This window comes from Monodon monoceros, unplaced genomic scaffold (assembly GCF_005190385.1).
Source record: "Monodon monoceros isolate NGI ecotype Baffin Bay Population unplaced genomic scaffold, NGI_Narwhal_1 Super_Scaffold_6, whole genome shotgun sequence".
Classification (NCBI taxonomy): domain Eukaryota; kingdom Metazoa; phylum Chordata; class Mammalia; order Artiodactyla; family Monodontidae; genus Monodon; species Monodon monoceros.
The window spans coordinates 94,920,557-94,941,612 of NW_021703783.1; the positions used below are offsets into that span (position 1 = coordinate 94,920,557).

At 50.3% G+C, this 21,056-nt stretch overlaps 1 protein-coding gene across 2 annotated transcripts in view; it reads right to left on the reverse strand.

Annotated features, from left to right (window-relative positions):
• The window catches only part of SCUBE1 (signal peptide, CUB domain and EGF like domain containing 1), a 131,293-nt gene that overhangs the window by 105,119 nt on the left and 5,118 nt on the right, over positions 1 to 21,056 (reverse strand). For both annotated transcript variants that reach the window (XM_029205475.1, XM_029205474.1), the window contains exon 3: positions 4,250 to 4,378. In XM_029205475.1, the coding sequence (XP_029061308.1) occupies positions 4,250 to 4,378 (129 nt within the window). The remainder of the gene's footprint in view (positions 1 to 4,249; positions 4,379 to 21,056) is intronic.

Consider the following 21,056-nt stretch of genomic DNA (forward strand, 5'->3'; position numbering starts at 1 on the left):
CACAAAACCCCAAGGAGTCCTAGATTTCTAAATTCCAGTCTAGCCTTCCAAGTCATTAGGAACACTTGTCAAGGTAGAAAAGATTGAACATATTCTAGTTTGAAGCTTCGTGATAACTTCCACATTTGACCACATGGGATATGCACCCCTGCCCAAGACCCACAAAGTCAGGGGCCGGGTGACTATGGTCAAGCAGGAACAGTGCTGGAAATATTGATTTTTATGTGACACCCCTTGATTTATAAATGTTGACAAATAATTCAATCACCACCACCATCGTCACGGTCATATCATCAACATGGCGGGGAGAGACCAAACACTTTTACAGGCTGGAGGAGGGCTGTGGGCTGCCGGCTTGAAACCTCTGCAACACCCAGCACCCGCGGAGAATTTCACATCAGTACGTTCAGCTCTCCAGGTCTACTTTCATATTTAATTGTCACAGTGACACCGAGACAGGCATTTCGGACCCACTCTGCAGTTAGGGGCACTGACACATGGAGAGTCAGTAACTGGTCTCCAACATAGAACTCATGAGTGGTGGTGACAGAATTTGGGTCACATCTTCCAACTGCAAGTCCAGCTTCCTCATACAGTGTTACTTGTTTCAGCCAGTGTCTATAAGCCTCCATGATCCTGACACTGTGCTGGGTACCTTTTCAGCGTTTTATGGGTAAGGGAGCTGTGGCTCTGAGAGCTTACGCGGTCAGGCGGGGCTGGAGCCAGTGGGAGCCAAGGTCTCTCTTCTCTAGAGCCGGAGTTTTGTCTTGAGAAGGAAAAAGCCCAAACATAAGGAGGTCTGTCGGGAAGCGTCTGCCCCAGCTAAAAGCAGAGGAGCAACAGAGAGAGCCTTTTGTCGGCTGCCGTATGTGTGAGTTAGAGCCGTAGGAAGTTGCAATCTGTGCTCGGAGGCGGGGGTGGGTGGAGTCTTACCCAGTTCCTTAAATTGATGAGTGTAAAAAGAATCCACCGTGAAAATCCTGTTGAAACAAAGACCTGCACAGACTCCATTAGTCTGGAGGCGTTGGGTACACCTGCCGTAGCCAAGAACAAGGGTGATGGGCTTCCCTGGTGGTGCAGTGGTTGAGCGTCCGCCTGCCGATGCAGGGGACGCGGGTTTGTGCCCCGGTCCGGGAGGATCCCACATGCCGTGGAGCAGCTGGGCCCGTGAGCCATGGCCGCTGAGCCTGTGCGACCGGAGCCTGTGCTCCGCAACGGGAGAGGCCACAACAGTGAGAGGCCCGCGTACCGCAAAAAAAAAAAAAAAAAAAGAACAAGGGTGTTTACAAACAGGTGACCACCCGGGGGCTGCAGACGGCAGGCCGGGCCCCCACAAGGCCTCGGGGGCGTCAGACCAGCCCACCGCAATACATCTGGTCTGCAAGCTGATGACCAGCCTGATGCCCATCACGTCTGTGTGCTCGGTGCCAGGCACTCTCAAGATGCTTGACATCCACGATCCCACTCAGTCCTCGCAAGAGCCGTGCCAGACAGAGGACTGCGAATTCTGTCTTACAGGTGATGAAACTGAGGCCTGGAGGCGAGTATCACCTCCAGGCCAAAGGTCACACAGCTGATAACTGGCAGAGCCAGGATCTGAGCCCAGAACTGGCAGTTCCCAAGGTCCGTCTTCCTGACCACTGGGGATATTGCCTGCTGCTCCACAAAGACTGTCAGCTCTGCTTTCACGGACTAGTCAGTTTCTGGAATGTGCTCTATCATCTGAAAAAAGGGTCGAGCGACTAGTAAAGTTAAATGCTTATGCTCTTGGGAGGATTAAAGGAGAGAAAACTTGAACAGCACTGAACCTGGCGTCCGGCACAATGAACGCTGTACAGCCTCGGTTCTCTGCGATCTCACCAAAGGCTCTGCCTGCCTCGGCAGCCCCACCTCCCGCTCTTCCTCCCAGCAACCCCCCACCCCGCCCCCCCAGCCCAGCCCCAAGGAGCCACCCACAGCGTTCCACGCAGGCTCTGCCCTCGACCCAGTAAACTGCTCGCCTACCTTTGGAGATCCTGTTCGATGCAGTCCCCCCGAGGAGTCAGGCCCCGCCACCCCCCAACCCCATGCAGGGGTAGCTCTTCGCAGACCCATCTGGGCTTTAACAGTCCAGACCTCCATTGTGGCACTTATTTGGGGGGTGTAATTACATGTTTATGGATCTGTTTCCCATAACAAGCTCATCTGAGATCCAATATGCCTTCAACAGGAACAGGCAGAGGAACTGAAGACGAATATACCACTAAGTCTGGAAGTTTCGGAGCACCTGGGATGTCCAGCTTCCCATGCCGCACACCAGAAAGCCAGCTTCCCATGCCACACACACACCAGAAAGCCAGCTGCCGCAATGGGAGGTTTACTGAGCCCTTCCAGGAAGCACTGCATCGAAAGCCATAAAAAAAAGTCCAAATGATCCTTTTGACCCAGTAGTTCCAGGAAGACTTGCTAAGGAAACAGTTGGGGAAACAAGAAAAGAAGTTTTATGCCCAGAATCACCTCTGGATTCTGACGGTAAAAACAAACGAAATAAGCAAGGAATTTCAACGTCCAACCACGAAAGGGTGGCTGAGTCACCTACAGTAACACTAATGCTTGTCTGTTGACTATTTATACTCGCCAAGGGCCAGCCACTTCACTGCACCATTGTGTCCTCACACACAACCTAGTGAGGCAGACAGCGTGTTATCCCTGTTGCAGGAACCGCTCTGAGGACTGAGGGCCCTGGGACAGCCACACTTCTCAGCCGTCTGGGCACGATCGCAAATTCTGCTCACAGCAGCGTTGTGAGACAGCTGCTCTTCACACCCTCCCTTTACCAACAAGTGACTGAGGCTCAGGGATGTCAAGAACGGGTTCACAGCCACACCACACTCCGGCCAAGTCCACGGTCTTACCCTCTAGGCTCCAGCCATCGTTCCCCAGGTCACTCAGCAGCCAGTAGCAGAAGAGGGCTTGGGGGACCGGGGCATCTGCTTTGGGACCACGTGGTTTCTACCAGGAGACGTTCCTCCTGCCACAGGCTGCAAACCACCTCTATTATGGGTTGAATTACATCCCTCCACAGATGGCGAAGTCCTGACTCCCAGGGCCGGTGAAAGTAACCCCTTCCGGAGATAGGTTACTGGCAGATGACCAAGTTAAGATGAGGTCAGTAGGGTACACCCTAATCCAATATGACCGTGTCCTTAGAAAAAGGGGACATTTGGTCACAGAGACAGGCACGCAGAGAGCAAAGACAATGTGAAAACAGAGGGAGAATGTGATCTACAAGCAAAGGAAAGCCTGAGGCTACCAGAAGCTAGGAGAGGGGCATGAAACAGGTCCTCCCTCAAAGCCCCCAGAAGGAACCAACGCTGTTGACATCACAACTTCAGATTTTAGCCTCTAGAACTATGACAGAATAAATTTCTGTAGCTTAAGCCACTCAGTTGTTACTTTGTTACAGCAGCCCCGGGTTGTTAGTCACTTATCGAACTATGAGGCAACTAGGAAAAGGGTGATAACAGGGGCCAGGTACCTGATCGCAACTACAGTGTAACCACACCTGGCTGCAGAGAGACGCCTGAAGGCAAACACAGCAGCGTAACCAAGATACTTTCCAGTTTTATCTTGTGCTTCTACGTTTTCCCAATTTTACCCAGAAAGTTTGCATTACTCATAAGTTTTACACAACTGTTTTAAAAATATATGTATTTGAACCAGGAGAATCTGGAGGTGTGTAAGAATCCTTGTTATGGGCTGAACTGTGGTTTCCCCCAAATTCGTATGTTGAAGGTCTAAGCCCCAGTACCTCAGAATGTGACTGTATTTAAGATGGGACTTTTAAAGAGGTAATTACGTTGAAAATGAGTTGTTAGGATAGCTTCTACTCCGATATGACTGGTGTCCTTACAGGAAGAGGAGATTAGGACAGAGAGAGAGAGACAGGCATCAGGTACCTGCACACAGAGAGAAGACCATGTGAACACCCAGCGAGAAGGGGGCCAGCTGCAAGCCAGGGAGAGAAGCCTCAGAATAAAAAGAGACACATCAACACCGTGACCTCGGACTTCTAGCCTCCAGGACTGTAAGAAAATAAATTCTTGTTGTTGAAGCCCCTCAAGCTGTGCTCTTTTGTTACGGCAGCCGTAGCAAACTAAGACAAGGAACCAAAAAAGGGCAATCCTTCCCATGACCCCCCGCACTGCCAGCTGGAGCTGAGAAACAGGCAGGGTGTGCCCCGAGGGCAGGGCACAGCTGCTTCACTCACCCAGGCAGTTGTGTCCATCGTGTGCCAGCATGAAGCCGTCAAAGCAGGTGCACCTGTAGTTCCCCGGGATATTGATGCACTCGTGGACACAGCCCCCGTTGTAGTAGTCATTCTCACACTCGTCGATGTCTGCAAAATGAGGTGCATGAGAGGTGTCAGAGGAAGAGCCTGGGGGTCCCCTCTCCCCCCACTGCTGAAGTCACCAGTACATGAGTGGTTAGGGGATGACTCAACAGGTGTTTACTAAAGTCCTTGCTGGGGGCGGGGGGCCCAAAGGTTACAGAGATGAAGATCCTGGCTCTGCCACAAGGTTGGTCACCGCCTTGGGGAGCAGGGCCACATGCCAGGCATGTTTGGGGTGATTTTCAGATCCCCCCTACAGAGAAGCAGGTGAGATTCCCACCCCTATCTTCCCCCTTTGAAGCCCTCTCAACACTAACAGCACGCAGGGACCCCGTCTAAAATCCCCCCAAACTGCCTCTTTTCAGGATATCTGAAAGCTTCCCAGAGGTGGAGACCTCATTACTTGTGAGGCAGGGGGTATGAGATAAATGAACTTTGCACACCACCAAAAAATGTAGCCTCTGGAATGAGAGAAAAGTCCACATACTCCCCCCAGAGTTTCCTTCCAGATCAGCGTCTGAAGTCTGAATTTCGACTGCTCCAGTTTCCTTGTCACAACAAAGCCTTCTGTCTCATAAACAATGGCCAATAGCCTTTGTAAAGGTCACTCTTTTTCCTGTTTTAAGTCTTTCTCAACATTTCCCATCAGGGGTCAAAGAGCTATCAGTTCTGAAGTTCCAGAGAGATCTGAGAGACCCTGGAGAGCAACAGAAGCGAGTCTAGTTAACATTCAATGAGCTGCTTCTATGCCCAAGTCCCAGGGGGCGACACCACGCGCCATCATCGACCCAGTCCCCATGCTAACTCTGAGACATAGGCACCATCGTTGTTATTCCAATTTTACAAGGGCATCGAAGAAGCCGAGGCACAAGAAGGCCAAACCCTTGCCAACGGTCACACACCTAGAAGGGCTGTAAGTGGGATTCGACCAGTGCAACCCCCCAAGGCAGCAGAAGGGAGGGGGTGTTCAATCTACCCACCCAGACCTCCACAGGCTCTGCAGAGAAGCAGGAAAGGGGGCAGCCAGAAGTGTCCCACAGCGGAACCAGAAGTTCCCCAGTGGAACCTGAAGTGTTCCCACAGCCAAACCAGAAGCAGTACTGCCCCGTCTCAGCAGTACTAGAAGTGCTTTGCAAGAGGTTACCACGTGGGAAGAAGCAGTCTCTCCTCTACCTGGTCGAAGAGGGATTTTTGAGGCCAGGCTCCAGCTGTGAAAGCCAGGAAGGGGCCAGCCTGAAGAGAGGGAACTGAAAGCAACCCTGGCCGTTCCTGCAAGTGCCTGAGGAGCTGGCACAGGGAGACATCCAGCTCCATGCTCTCTCCAAGCGGTCCAGAGGGCAGAGCTACTCACAGCAGGGGAAAGCCAAGGGGGCCAATTGATGTTCACGGGTAGGTATGTCCATCTGGAAGACAGGGCCTGTCTCAGGAGATAGTGAGCTCCCTGACTCTGGAGGTGATCAAGCACTGTCTGGGACACTGCCAGCAGAGGGAATAACTTCATTGAAAACTGCAGCACTGAAAGTGCTAGAATACAGGGTCTGAGCTGCACAGCCTCCTCCTGGTGCCCACCCACCCTGCCGCGACGAGGGAAGAATAAGGTTGCCTGGATCCCCAAAGGTGCAAGACACAGGGGGTTTCCTGCTGCAGAGGCCATCAGTGTCAGCTGGGAAGCAGGCTCAATTCTGTAAGTCATTTGCATTGTTTTTAATCATTATACTTAATGCACTTAGACGTTTTAAATAACATTAAAGCAGGATGTAAGATTCTGTGTTTGAAAGGGCACATGGATTTATAAAGAGAGATATTGATTACTTCCCAATCTCTGCAGCTCCGACCTTTTGCTAGAGCCTCAGATACACCAATCCAACCACCTCTCCCCCTAGATCATCCACACTCACGCCAAAGGCAACACGGCCCAACTTTAACTCATCAATCTGCACTTCCCTGGGGTTCCCCATCCCAGTGAATACTGTTATCCTTCCACCTCTCCACTGACACCTATCAGCTACCAACACGTGAATTTTCTACACTCTTAACGTGGGTACAGTCTGCTGACTGGTCGCCCATGTCCACTGCCTGTACGCGTGAGCATCATCTCTCATCTGATCCGAATCAGCAGCTCGCGAACTGCTGCCTCCCTCCTTTCCTTCATTCAAGCAGGTGACTCAAAAGAAGACGGCTTCTCTGGTGGCGCAGTGGTTAAGAATCTGCCTACCAATGCAAGGGACAGGGCTTTGAGCCCTGGCCCGGCAAGATCCCACATGCCGCGGAGCAACTAAGCCCGTGCACCACAACTACTGAGCCTGAGCTCTAGAGCCCGCAAGCCACAACTACTGAGCCCACGTGCCACAACTACTGAAGCCTGCGCACCTAGAGCCCGTGCTCCGCAAAAAGAGAAGCCACAGCAATGAGAAGCCCGTGCACCGCAACAAAGAGTAGCCCCTGCTCACCGCAACTAGAGAAAGCCCATGCACAGCAACGAAGACCCAACACAGCCAAAAAAAAAAAAAAAAAAAGATGGCCTGATTCCACCTGTCCGGGTGGAGCCTGAATAGTCTATAACTCAGACAGTAGATGGCATAGCAACTGCTGCGGGTCCCAGGGTGGGCACATGACTTAGGCTGGATCAGTCAGACCGAGGGGAAGGACTTTTATTCCATGCTTGGGCAGAAGAATTCTCTCTCTCTCGTGCTGTACCTCAGTATGCAGGTATCTACTCCTGAAACATATACCAGCTTATTTAATTTTCACAGCAACCCTCTGGAGTAGGTATTTTAACTCCATTTTATGGTTAAGCAAAGTAAAGGGCGGAGAGGTAATTGCTCAAGGTCACATAGTAAGTGGTAGGGCAAGGATCAAAACAAGTGTCTCTCAGTTTACAAAGCCCATATCCTTTCTAGTAAGTTAGAATGCCCATGACATGCCAGGCATTGATAGGCAAAGCACTTTATATATGTTATTTCACTCTTGGCACATTTACCCTATGTACCAAGAAAGCGTAATCTAATCATCAAAACGTCCATTCACACCTTCATCCTTCCACTTGCGCCACATCCATACACACACACACTTGTGTGTGCACCTACCCATCAACCCAGATAGCCAGCCAGTCAGTCATGCATCCACTCATCCAAACATCCATCCACCCACCCACTATCCATCCATCTAGTCCCTCCATTAAGCTGTTCACTCAGATACCACCCTTCCATTTGTCTATGCAGGCTAAAATCTATCCATCTAAATATCCAGTCAGCTGACCACCCTTCCATTTATCCAATCACCTATCCCCCACCCACTTATCCAGTCAAACATCCACCCATGCAAGCATGCATCCATCCATCTAAATATTCAGCCAGACACCCATCCTTCCATTCACCTAAGCACCTATTTATCTAAATACTTATTCATCTAAATGTCTAACCATCTATCCATCTACTCATTGATACAAACACCCACGCATCTATCCAAACACACACACACACACACACACACACACACACACACACACGCACCCCTACTTGTTCATCCATCTATCCAGCTAAACATTCACCCATCCATCCAACCAAACACCTATTCATCCATCCATCGGTGACTTCAAACATCCTGCATCTAAACAGCCTACAAAATACATACAAAAAGGTTTTCAAAAAGAACAGATGTTAGGATGAAGAAAAAGAAATGAGGGTTGCAGAATAAGGGAAAGCTGGGCAGTGTGTGCAGAAATACATTTGGTAATTCCAGCACAATGACAAAAGGAAGGCCTCAAATAGGACTTTGAGTTTCCTGGAAACCAAGGCAAGGAAGGAAACACGATCAGTTATAGAGTCACCACATCCATAAAATTCCATTGAACAAGCTGTTTTGAGGGTGATAAGGTCTGAGAAAATCGTCTTTCCCCAATTAGGATAATCATACACCCATATTTGCCTGGCATAGTTCCAGTTTATGCCTGCTGTCTGGGTATGATTTTTAACAGCAACATTTTCACTATCAAAATGATAAACTACTCGATCACCATACACAAAAGACATTATAAAGAGATTGCTGGAGAGTCCATAAAACAACTCCAGCCTTTTCCTTCCTTTGACTCCCCATAATGTAGGCCACAGTGGGTGCTGATTCGCTGAAGAGTGCAAGAACGTTTGCTGCTCACATTTCTTCCCTTAATCCAGTCCCAGAGAATTCCCCCAGATCTGAGCACCCCTTAGAATTATCGGTTCCTCTCCAATCCCCAGGCCTGAAGTGCTCTCACAGGCTTCCGAGGCCAACCTGCTTTACCCACCCACCCAGCATCCGTCCTGGATGGAGAACGTCTGCTCACAAACCAAACCTTCCCTGATTTTCTGTGTATGTGCCTTGAATTTTTGTTCTTTAAAATCGTGTGAGCCTCCTCCTTTAATACATAAGAGATAAACACATAAACAAATCAACCAAAAAAAAAAATCCCTGCCAAAGCTAGTAGATTTATTATTGTAAAAAAACATAACAAAGAGCCATCAGCCCCAGAGGAGGTCCTGCAGGCCTCCAAGATGCCCATCAGTCTCAGACCACCTAAAAAGAATTTTTTTTATTGAAGTATAGTTGATTTACAATGTTGTATTAACGTCTTCTGTACAACAAAGTGATTCAGTTATATATATATATATATTCTTTTTTAAAATATTCTTTTCCATTATGGTTTATCATAGGATACTGAATATAGTTCTCTGAGCTATACAGTAGGATCTTGTTGTTTATCCATCCCATATACACTAGTTTACATCTGCTAACCCCTATCTCCCGCTCCATCCCTCCCCCAAACCCCTCCCCCTGGCAGCCACCCGTCTGTTCTCTATGTTGGACCACTTTCTAAGGACTGTTAAGGTCAGAGAATGAGGAACAGGCGGTTGGAGAGCAGAGAGGGTAAAGGAATGGAGGGGGGCAGAGCCAAGCTCTCGAGATCTTTACTCTTTTTTTAAAACTTGAAGTATAGTTGATTTACAATATTGTGTTAGTTACAGCTGTACAGCAAAGTGATTCAGTTATATATTTTCAGATTCTTTTCCATTATAGGTTATTACAAGATACTGAATATAGTCCCCTGTGCTATATGGTAAATCCCTGTTGCTTATCTAGTTTATGCTTAGTAGTTTGTATCTGTTAATCCCATACTCCTAATTTATTCCTCCCACACTCCTTTTCCCCTTTGATAACTATAAATTTGTTTTCTATGTATGTGAGTCTGCTTCTGCTCTGCGTATAGAACCATTTGTATTATTTTTTAGATTCCACATGTAAGTGATATCATATAATATTTGTCTTTCGCTGTCTGACTCACTTCACTTAGTATGATAATCTCTAGGTCCATCCATGTTGCTGCAAATGGCATTATTTCATTCTTTTTTATGGCTGAATAATATTCCAGTGTGTGTGTGTGTGTGTGTGTGTGTGTGTGTGTGTGTGTGTGTGCGCGCGCGTGTATCTCACATCTTCTAAACCAATTGTCTGTTGACGGGTACTTGAGTTGCCTCCATGTCTTGGCTATTGTAAATAGTGCTGCTATGAACATTAGGGTGCGTGTATCTTTTTGAATTAGAGTTTTCATCTTTTCTGGATATATGCCCAGGAGTGGGATTGCTAGATCATATAATAGCTCTGTTTTTAGTTTTTTAAGGAACCTCCATACTGTTTTCCATAGTGGCTGCACCAACTTAGATTCCTACCAGCAGTGTAGGAGCGTCCCCTTTCTCCGCACCCTCTCCAGCGTTTATTACTTGTAGACTTTTTGATGATGGCCATTCTGACTGGTGTGAGGTGCTACCCCATTGTGGTTTTGATTTGCATTTCTGATAATTAGTGATCTTGAGCATCTTTTCATGTGCCTGTTGGCCATCTGTATGTCTTCTTTGGGGAAGTGTCTATTTAGATCTTCTGCCCATTTTCTGATTGGGTTTTTTGTTTTGTTTAGTTTTTTCGGTACTGAGTTGTATGAGCTGTTTGTATATTTTGGAAATTAAGCCCTTGTTGGTCACATCATTTGCAAATATTCTCTCCTATTCCATACATTGTCTTTTCGTTTTGTTTATGGTTTCCTTTGCTGTGTAAGAGCTTTTAAGTTGGATTAGGTCTCATTTGTTTATTTTTGCTTTTATTTCTTTTGCCTTGGGAGACTGATCTAGATATTTACTCTTAAAGGACTGTTGTGAGTTGGACTGTGTCCCCCGAAAAGAAGTGTTGATGTCCTAACCCTCAGTACTTGTGAATGGGGCTTGATTTGGAAATAGGATCTTTGCAGTTGTAATCAAATTTTAGGTAAGGCTGCAGTGGAGTAGGGTGGGCCTAAACCAGTGACTGGTGTTCTTATAAGAAGGAAATTTGGATATAGATGCACAGAGAGGATGTTAGGACAGGAAGGAGAAAACCATGTGAAAACACAGACATACAGAGGGAAGACGGCCACAGGACCACAGAAGCAGAGATCGGAGTGATGAAGCTGTGTGGAAAGCAGGTGTGACTGCTGATTCCATTTTACTGATGCCGAGAACGAGGCCTAGCATGGCTGAGGACCTTGTCTTCAGGCCTCCAGCCAGGGGCTGCGTTCAGACGCAGGCTCTATTCCCGTTGGAGCCACATCCTCGGGGTGCATGAGATGAATACTTATAAAAAGTGCTTCATGCTCCAAAAAGTTATCAAGGAGAAAGGTGGGGAGGAGATGTCACGTGCATCATTGCTTTTATTTCCAAGGTCTGTACCTGCTCTTGAGGTTGAGGGGCAGTGACAGAGATGGTTCATACCAGAGAAAGTGGGCAGGACAAAAAATCTGACCTGAATCCTAAGGATGAGAAGTCTCAACAGCTCGCCTTAAACATCCCTGCTCCTTCTCCAGCCTGGATTTTTTTTTTTTTTTAATGAGAACTCAATTCCCAACAGAAAACAGCTTCCAACATCCAATAGAGCAGAGAAAAACAGCACGGGGAGCTGCTCATGGGATTTTAAAAGGTCAGGCAGTTCCACTTTTCCTATAGTAAAACGGCAGTAGGCACACATGATCCCACAGCTGCGGTTATGTGCCAGCAACACTGGTAAGGACTCGAGTGGGACGAGTACGGCTTTCTTCATTTAACTCAAAACTGATTCTCGCTGCCCCATAAAATATATATCTACTCTGTAGTGCCTATAAGAGATTCTACTACAACGAGTCAGAGATTCTTCTCATTTTAATACCACTTAGGGCATTTTAGCCCTAAAAATCAGACTGACCGGAAAGGTTCTCAAAATGGGGATTCTGAAAGCATCTCACTCTCCGCTCTCAGAGATCACTACCGAAAATACCTTCGCGTTTCCCCTTGAAATTGGCATTTTTCTCAAAATTCCTTGCAGACAGTGGAGACCAAATGCTCTAACAAAGAACTCTTCCCTGGCTGGGCGTTTGCATGTCTTCTCCTTTGTCTGGGGGCTTTAGGAAAAACCGTGCACTCCTTAGATCAGGCAGCCATTCTGGGAGAGATGTATGGCTTAGGAAGTTGAGTCCTTATTGGTGAATAAATCTTAATCCAGTTTGTTGGCTAATTACATTCGCGGGAAGGTAGCTTCGCAGGGCCGCCTAGCAGGAAGAATTAAGCCTCCCCCCCGTTGCCGGTGGCACAGGGTTAAGCTCTGGGTTTGTAATGACTGAGTAATGAGACCCGCTCTCGGTGGACCCCTGGCATCCATCGATCAGGTTTCCCTTCTGCTGAGACAATGCCAGAAGTGGGCCCAGCAGTTAATTATGGGAAAGGTCAAAGGTCATGCAAAACCAACACAAATCTATATACTTTTTCATTCCTAACTGCACACAATGACCATGGCTCAGCCAGAGGGTGGGAAGGTCCTTCCCCCAGCCAACCCATGATCCAAGGTAACCATGGGGTCTGAGCTGCTGGCTGACCTCTCCCAGTGGCCCGGACGGCTTCGGGCCTCCTCCACGCTTCTGCCTGTGCTGCCCGGAGCTCCTTCCCCTTCACAGACACCTACACCTTTCTGCAGGCTGAGCCCCAGCATCAGCTCCTCCCTGAAGCTCTTGCAGATCCCCTGGCAGACAGGGCTCTTCCCCACCCTCTGGACGCCACAGCTCCTTGAATGGACACTATCGCTACTCTCACTTGTGATGTATGTGTCCTTCGAGGCTGTGAGTTCCATGGGGCAAGAACTGTGTCCTGTTCGGCTGCAGGCTCAGCAGTAGCATGGTGTCTCCTCAAAAGTCTGCTCGGCATTGAATGAATGAGTAGCCATCTTGACTGGAGCCTCCGTGGACGTGTGAGGCCGTACGCAGGCCCTTTGCTATGAGCACCCTGAGAAGTGGGTACCAACATCTTTTTCTGACAGCAAGGGAAACCAAGGCTCATAGGTGTTACCTGCCCTGCCCAAGGTCACACAGCTAATACCCGTGGAGCCAGGAAGTGAGCCAGGCTACCTGACTTCAGAGGATGCCGTCTCAGTCACAAAGGGCCACGTTTTGTAGGATTCCATTTACATGAAGTCTCCAGAAAGGCCACAACTATCGAGACAGAAAGCAGATTAGTGGTTTCTGGGAACTGGGGGCTGGGGAGTGATGGCTAAGGGCTACAGGGTATACTGAATCGTATACTTTAAGCGGGTGCACTGTATGGTATGTGGATCATGCCTCAACACAGCTGTTTTTCTAAGTTAATGCTCTCGGTACTCTCGTCCACCGCGCTGGCGAGTCTCTGGGGTGCAGATGCTCACCTTGGACTGACCTCGAATGCCACCTGCCCAGCACGGGCTCAAGGTGGGCTTTGTGGTTCCCAAGTAACAGGCAGGACTGGCCTAGCACACCCAAAGGACCAGTTAATTACTCCTTTTCTCCCTCCAAAGCACCCTGGACCCTTCGCTGGGGTCTGTCCCCAGGCTCCGACATCGGGCCCGGTGGGTACCGAAGCACCCTGGTTGGCAGAGAGCTCACCTATCCGAGCGTTCAAGATGCAAGTGAGGAGGAGCCCCAGGAGGCTGCCAGCCCAGAGCTGAGGCTCCCACCACTCTCCCACCAGTCAGAGGCATGGTCATTCTCCCACCCGCTGAGCAAACTGCAGGCTCAGAGGGGCTGTTCCACGGGCCCAACCCCCTTGGAACTCAACAAGAGGATCATTGAAAGTTGCCTGAAAGCCTGAGCCGCCGCTTGGAATGGGTAAGCTGGGGTCTTAGAGCTCCACTGATGCGCCCCTGGATTTGCTGAAGGGGTAACCGAGCCCAGAGAGGGAAACTGCGGAGCTAACCTATCAGCAGGTCGAGGCCGACAGCAACTTGAACCAAGACTCCCAGCCCAGGCGTCTTCCCCTAACCTCACAGGCCACCCTCTGTGCTCCAGCAGCAAGGGCCGGAGCCGCCCTGGTGCAGTTTGATTTCATTCTCTTTCTCTCCAAATCCCCAGTGGAGTTTCTCTCTAATGACAATAAGATCGGGAACAACTCCCCACCCCCACCTTCTAATGGCAGGTGGCTAAACCCTTACTATAGGCCAGGTAGGAAGGGCTTAACTTCTCTCATCACAGAAAGAGAAACTGAGGCTCAGAGAGCTGAAGTGACTCGCGCAAGACCACCCAGCTAGTAAGTGGCAAAGCCAAAACTGGAAGAAGCCAGGCAGGCTGGTTCCAGACTCCACCATCCTAACCTTGACACAATCACCTGAAGAATTCCCCACGTCTCCGTGAACAGGGAGCCAGGGCCCACGGTCCTCGTGGAGGATCAAGCCACCTCCCCGACTTCTTCCCTCCTATACCAGCACCTTCCCCGTCCTGGCCCCCGGCCCTCAGTCCAGACCCTGGCCACAAGGAGCTGCCAGCCTAGAGGGGGAGGGTGACCCAGAGACAGACGAACATCTCACGTGGAGACAGCCTTGCCGCCAGCGCTCCGGCTGGGCCAGGCCTGCCTTTGGGGCTGTCAGTGGGAAGGGACAGGCGGTTCACAGTCCAGCTGGAGCCCACCTGGAACCCCTACAGACTTAGCCCGCACTGTGCGCCACCATGGCAAGGAGCACACTGAAGACGGAGCTGCCCGTTGCAGGGGTCCAAAGGGGCCTGGGGTATCCTGGCCCCAGCCCTGAACTCTGCAGTCAGCACACTAAGGCCCAAGAGGTCCACAGACCTGCCCAAGGTCACACAGGTTGGCACCCAGGCCTCCACGGACCTACACCCAGCTCTACTCCCCTCGACTCAAGGGGCAGGAGGCCCAGACAGAGGCAGGGTGGCTCCGGGACAGAGGGTGCATCTTGGAGCCCACGGAGGGAGCGGGGCTGAGCCACAGCAGCAGCCATAATTAACAGGCCAGAAGTCCAAGCTGGCCAGATGGGATTTTCCACTCTCTCCTCCCAGGGGCTGCAGCCCTGGCGCATCTGGAGGACCCCCTCCAAGTACCCTCTGAGACCCCCTGACCTTGCCGGCACACACAAGCCCTCTGGCACTCTTTGTCTCAAGGCCTTTGGGGAAGGCTGCCATCCACTTCAGTAGCATTCAAAGGCCAACAGGCCCGTAGTTTATTTTCTTAGAAATAATGGTTTTTTCTGGTTAGCATTCCTCCAATGGAAAAACAAATCCAGCCGCTGTAACAAGAAGCGGCCAAGAGGAAGCTAGAGGGCCTGGAGGAAGGGGCCGAAGAGGCCTGCTGCCTGGGGAGCTTGGAGACGAGGGGAGGGGGTGGGGGCAGAGGCCCTCTAACCCTAGGAGAAATGGGGATTTAGAGAAGAAAGCAAGCTCGACGTGCAGGCCCTGGGGCTGTCTTCAACGCACTCTCGCATATGGCGAGGTGGCTTTCCCTCCCCCAAGCCCACTGCAACGCACATTCTGGGAGGCAGGTGCCATTGCTCCCGTTTGATGGGTAAGGAACCAGGTCTCAGGAAGGTTAAGTCACTTGCTGGACTTACTGAGTCGGCAAGGACAAAAACAGGCCTCTGCATCCTTGCTACAGACACTCCCGTGGAGCATCAGAGCTGGAAGGAACGTCAGAGACCCGCTCTGCTTTCCTAACTTAGCCCAGATGACACCTCTCCAGGGAGCCCTCTCAAACTCCCCCCTCCCCAGGCAGAGATACGCGCCCTCTCTCGTCCTCACCCCCACTGAGTCTGGTCTGTATTTCCATTGCTGTACTTCCCACGCGCTGTTATGATCACGTCTTTCCCAATCTGTCTCTCCCCTAACCAGGGAGGTCAGGAAAACGTCTTGGCCCCAGCACCAGGCTTGGCACAGAGTAGGTACTCAGTGAACATTCTTGACGCTAAACTGTATCTAGTCCAGTGGACACATTTTACACATGGGCAAACTGAGGCTGAGGGAGCCAATCACCTCCAATGCTTAAACGCCAACGATTTGAGCTTTCAATTTTTCCTTCCAGAAATGGACGTGGACTCCAAGAAGCCTAAACTCTGCAGCAGATCTGGGACCAGTTGTAAGCCGCGCTGCCTAATTGCTAGCTGACAGCAACTTGGAATTTTAAGTCACGTCCAATTTCTTCCCGCCCGCTGGTCTGCTGGATTTGAGCGCACCTTCAGCAGGGCACACATTAGCATGCATAACCGCACGTTTTAAGACTTGAAGAAGAACTTCCCCTCCTCCCCGCTCCCAGCCCACCTCCTACTGCCCTTTCCCGGGCTCCCAGAAAGCAGAATTTTATCTGGAGTCTCAATAAAGTGTGTAATAATGATGATGAAAATGACTGAATAAGGTCATAGACACTATTCCCTCAGAAGGCCAATTGGTCTTAAGATTTTTCTTCCGATGTTAAACTAAATGGATCACTGTATGTGTTATTAGGAGTTTTGTTAAAACACTTAATAGCATGCCCTGTAATCTACCTAACTTGAGTGACTGACAAGTAGGCCCTGGGGATATAAAATTCACGAAGTGACTACTTACATTCATTACATACATGCTAATTTTGTGATCTCTGATGCCCATAAGGTTGTCATTTTTTTCCTTTTCACAAAAAAGGGAAAACAGTAATATATTTGATATACTGTGGCCAAAACAAAAAGTTATTTCCCTCAAGAGTTTTCATTATAACATTTTGGAAAAGGCCCGAGTTGGAACATGCAAGTGGAATAAACCACTTGAATAAATGGTCTAAAAAATTAAGTACACATAGAAGGGGTGATGTGCACTGCTGGTTCAGACTAAACTGATTATCAAGAGGGTCTCCGTTATTTAAACAAGCCATATGAGGATGGTTTTCTCCACGTTTGGGGTCTGGTCCTGATTATAAATGAGAGCTTTTAAGTAAGATTTAGTAAGACCCAATTCAGGCTATAATTTGGTCCTTTTCCTTAGCGAATGTCTATGAAAACAAAGCAATTAAGGTTAAATGAGTTGAAGCATTTAGAGGGGACGAAATGCCCCTTCCTTGTCCCCAGTCTGCCCCCTCGGCAGAAAGAGTACACACAGGACCAACTAATTCAGACCAGGAGGCCAGCACAGAGCTGGCCCTGGTGGCCCCCTAAAGGCCCATGCACAAGGCGCCTGGTGAGGGGGGATATAGCAGCTTAGCTAAATGAAGAGGGATGGGGAAATAGAATGTGCAAAGGGCCTGGGGTAGGAAGGAGCTGGCAAGTTTGAGGAGCTAGATAAAGACAGTGATGCTGGGGTGTGGTTAGAGAGGAAAGGATAGAGAATGACAGCAGTTCAAAGTGGTTAGCTGAGGGGGTATCTCCCAGCTATCAGGGCTCATAGGGCCTGGCTCAGATGAGCTGATGGCAGTGAGGGGAGGTGTGAAAGGGTCTCCCCAGCCCCCTCTAACACTCCATAGCTAAGGAACTCCTTCCACTGCATTCAAACAGGCTTATGGGGGCCTGGACCACCGCTGGGACCCCACCGCTGACCTGGGTTGGAATCCAGGCCCTGCCGCCTCTCAGCTGGGTGACGTGGTTAGAGACTGACCTCCCTGGGCCCAATTTCCTCAACCTAATTCTGCCACTGGTCCCCACCAGATACCCTTGGACTAATCCTTTCCCCTCTCAGGCCTCAGCTTCCTCATCTATAAAACCTTCAAAGTTTGGGAGGTTTGGACTTCCCTTGTGGCACAGCAGTTAAGAATCTGCCTGCCAATGAAGGGGACACGGGTTTGAGCCCTGGTCCGGAAAGATCCCACACACCACGGAGCAACTAAGCCTGTGCGCCACAACTACTAAGCCTGTGCTCTAGAGCCCACAAGCCACAACTACAGAGCCCTTGTGCCACAACTACTGAAGCCCGCGCGCCTAGAGCCCGTGCTCCGCAACAAGAGAAGCCACCACAGTGAGAAGCCCCCGCATCACAACAAAGAGTAGCCCGGGGTCGCTGCAACTAGAGAAAGCCTGCGCGCAGCAACTAAGACCCAACACCGCCAAAAATAAAATTAATTAATTAATTAAAAACAAAACAAAAAGCCCCACAAAGCTTGGGAGGCTCTGGGAGGCCTTTCCTGATATCCCAGAGATTGATAAGGGTCATTCACTGCCCACCAACACCAGCTCTGGGCCCAACCCTGAGTGAAGTCACATAGGTCATCACAACCCAGTGTGACAGGAGCTCTGAAGGAAGGATGCTTACAGGTGACAGCTGACCTGTCTGGGGCATCAGGGAAGGCTTCCTGGAGGAGGTGACCGCTGGGACTCATCCATCTACCATTTCACCCAACAGAGGCCTTCTAAGCCCTGTGCCAGGCCTGGTGCTGGGTTCTAGGGGTCATAGCTGACAGACCCTGCCTTGGAGAAGCCCACACATGGGAAACATCAACGTAGTGTGATGTGGGCTAAACGAGGGCTGTATGGGCCTGGGGAAGGCAACAAATGGGGCGGTCATCTGTAATACCCAGGGGCTGCCCTGGAGGCCCGGTAGAGTTCACTCCAGCTCTGCACATCCATGAGTTTACCTCAAGCAACTTCAGATCCTGTCAAAATGCAGATCATCAAGAAAACACTGATTTACCCTCAGCTTTGCTCAGGGTCTTTCACAATGTCTGAGGCACCTCACTCTGGCTACAGCAAGCCCCCTGCCAGCGTTAAGCTGACCACATGTGGCCCCAGGCTGCTCCCTGGACACACAGTGGCTGCACACGTGGAAGCCCCATCATCACCATCACACGTGAACTGGCCACATGGCAAGATGGCCTTGAAGGCGTGTGAGAAACCGTCCCCGGAAGGGGGTTCCGGCTGCTTCAGGTGCCAGGTTTCCTAAAGGGTTTTCCTCAAGCAGCAGGAGTTTCAAGGCAACACAGTGAAGGGTACGAAAGGCTCACTCAGTCCCACATGGCGGGGCCATAGGCTGATTTCATCCTGGGGAGAGCTAGGGAGGCTGTGGAAGCCACATTCTCTGGACCTGCTTTGCTGAGAATCTGTCCTCTGTGTTTACCACGGTAAACAGCAAAGTCTATCAGATCTCTAGGACAAGGCAACTCATTTCCCCCCAGACTCCAACCCCAGGCTCTGCAAAACCCACACCAGCTCAGGACCTGCAGATAAAGGGGCCCAGGGAGGGAAAGCAGGTTTCATCTAAAGTAGAAATGGCTGTCTGGAGGGCCTGGTGATTGATTATTGATGTCTGCTATGGGAGACGGTGGCGGCATGGTATTTGCCAATCCTGGAGTAGGGTCAGTAGAACAAAGGAAAGCCTTCTGTCACTCGTATCTTTTACTGCACATTCTTGGTAAACGGTCATCTGTGAATGGCACACACGTCTGTATGTCTCTGTGGTGATATGGATATATGTATATGGTTTATCCGAATAGTCAATGAACCAGAACACCCCATTTCCCAGCTGGGAGTTGTGGGAGAGACAAGGCTTCACCCCTTTCATATACTGGACAACATTATGATCATCGATATCATCAACGACTTCATCTTCATCAATATCGCCATCAGCAGCGTCATCACTGTTAACATCGCCGTTGGTACCACCATCACCGCCATCACCATCACGGTAAGAGCAGCTAACGCTCATTCGGTGTGTCCTCTGTGTCAGGCTCTGTTCACATGCTTTATATACATTAATTCACTTAATTTTCACACCATCTTTATTAGGGAGGACTATTATTATCTCTATTTCACAAATAAACAAAAGAAGGTCTAGTAACTTGTCCAGGCTACACAGGCAGGATTTAAACCCAAGCAGTCTGGCTCCAAAGGCCACGCTTTAACCACTATGTTCAACTGAGTACTGACCGTTCATTCCCTCTTCTCAGAACGGAGAGCCCCAGACAGCAATAATTGTGTGCAGAAATGGCAGCGTGGAGAAACGGGCCCACCAAACTTGGGCTCTAGTCCCAACTCAGACAAGACCCCTGCCTTCTCAGGCCTCCATTTCTCCACCTGTGAGCCAGGAAGTGAACACCTGGATGATCCCCAAGGCCCTTTAGGCAACTACTGCCCAGGGCCTGCAAGCCCCTCCAGATTCCATGGCCTCCAGAAATCTCTGCAAGGTCCTCCTGGGGAAGCCAGTGGGGGTCTGATGGCCCACGGGTGAGCCCTCCAGCAGGCTCCACCGGTTCTGACCGATGACTGTAGGTGGGTCCCCCAGGATGAGAAAACCTCCGTGCAAGTGGGACAGTGTCCACTCAGGTCCCCAGAACGCACAGCAGCGCTCATCCACAGAGCGCTTCGGGAGCAAGTAGCCAAACGGCCCCTCCTTCGGTGCCTGATGGTTGCTCTCCAGGCTGTGCACACGGCAGCTCAACAGCTGCTGAATTACCGCCCGGACAATCCTCACCGGTTCTTTGAGAATTTCCACTGATACATCATTTCAGCTCATGCACCCCAACTAGGCTTGAAGCTCCTTTAGGGGAGGGACCAGGTTGCACCATGACTATCGCCTCTGAGGTATACAGCAGTGGGCGATTTTCAAAGGTCTTCACCATACATGATGTCACCTGAGCCTAAAACCACTGTGAGAGGCGGTGAGAAGAGATGATGACGATGATGACAATGCAGCAATGGTACCTTCCCCTGTATGCTGAGCACGTACTGTATACTGAGTACCTACTGTGAGCCAGGCACTGAGGCTGCCAGGGCCCTGGTATGCTACACAGTGTGTCATTCAATCTTCAGGATGCCCTGAAGATTCATTAGGAATTAGCCAGGACATAAAGGGAGGGAAAGGAGCTCCCAGAAGGGGGAAAACCTGAGCTGGGTCTCAGAAACACGGACTGGCCTGGTATATATATGTGTGGCCAGGGCACAGGGCCTTCTGCGCTTCAGGAAGTGAGGGCAGAGGCCAGAGCCAGGCTGGAGAGACAGGGCTCCTGGCAGTTCCTGAAGCACATTCACAAGCCTCGTTCTCTTTTGTCCTCACACTGAGGACATCAGGCCCCCGGACCCAGTGAGCGTGACCCCCAACCTGGGCTCAAGCAGACTGGAAAGCTGGAAGTAGACTCTGCAGGACTTCCGGGCAACAGGTAGGACACAAAGCATGGGCATCCTGGGCAGGGGACAGCAGGAGGCGACCTAAGGAGCTGGGCTGGAGAAGGAACAGGCTGGGTCAGGGGCTTAAACCGGAAGAGATGGGGGTCACCCTGGGCCCTCCCTGGCCAGAGGGCAGAGCAGAAGATCAGAAAACAGTTGCACAGAGCCTCACATGTGTCAATTGGAACCACCAAGCTAACGTCCGGCTCCTGCCAGCAGCCAGCCTGCTCTATCTGCCTCCAGCCTGGCCTCTTTCCAGAGGTCCGTGGGTAGGCGCCAGCTCCCCACT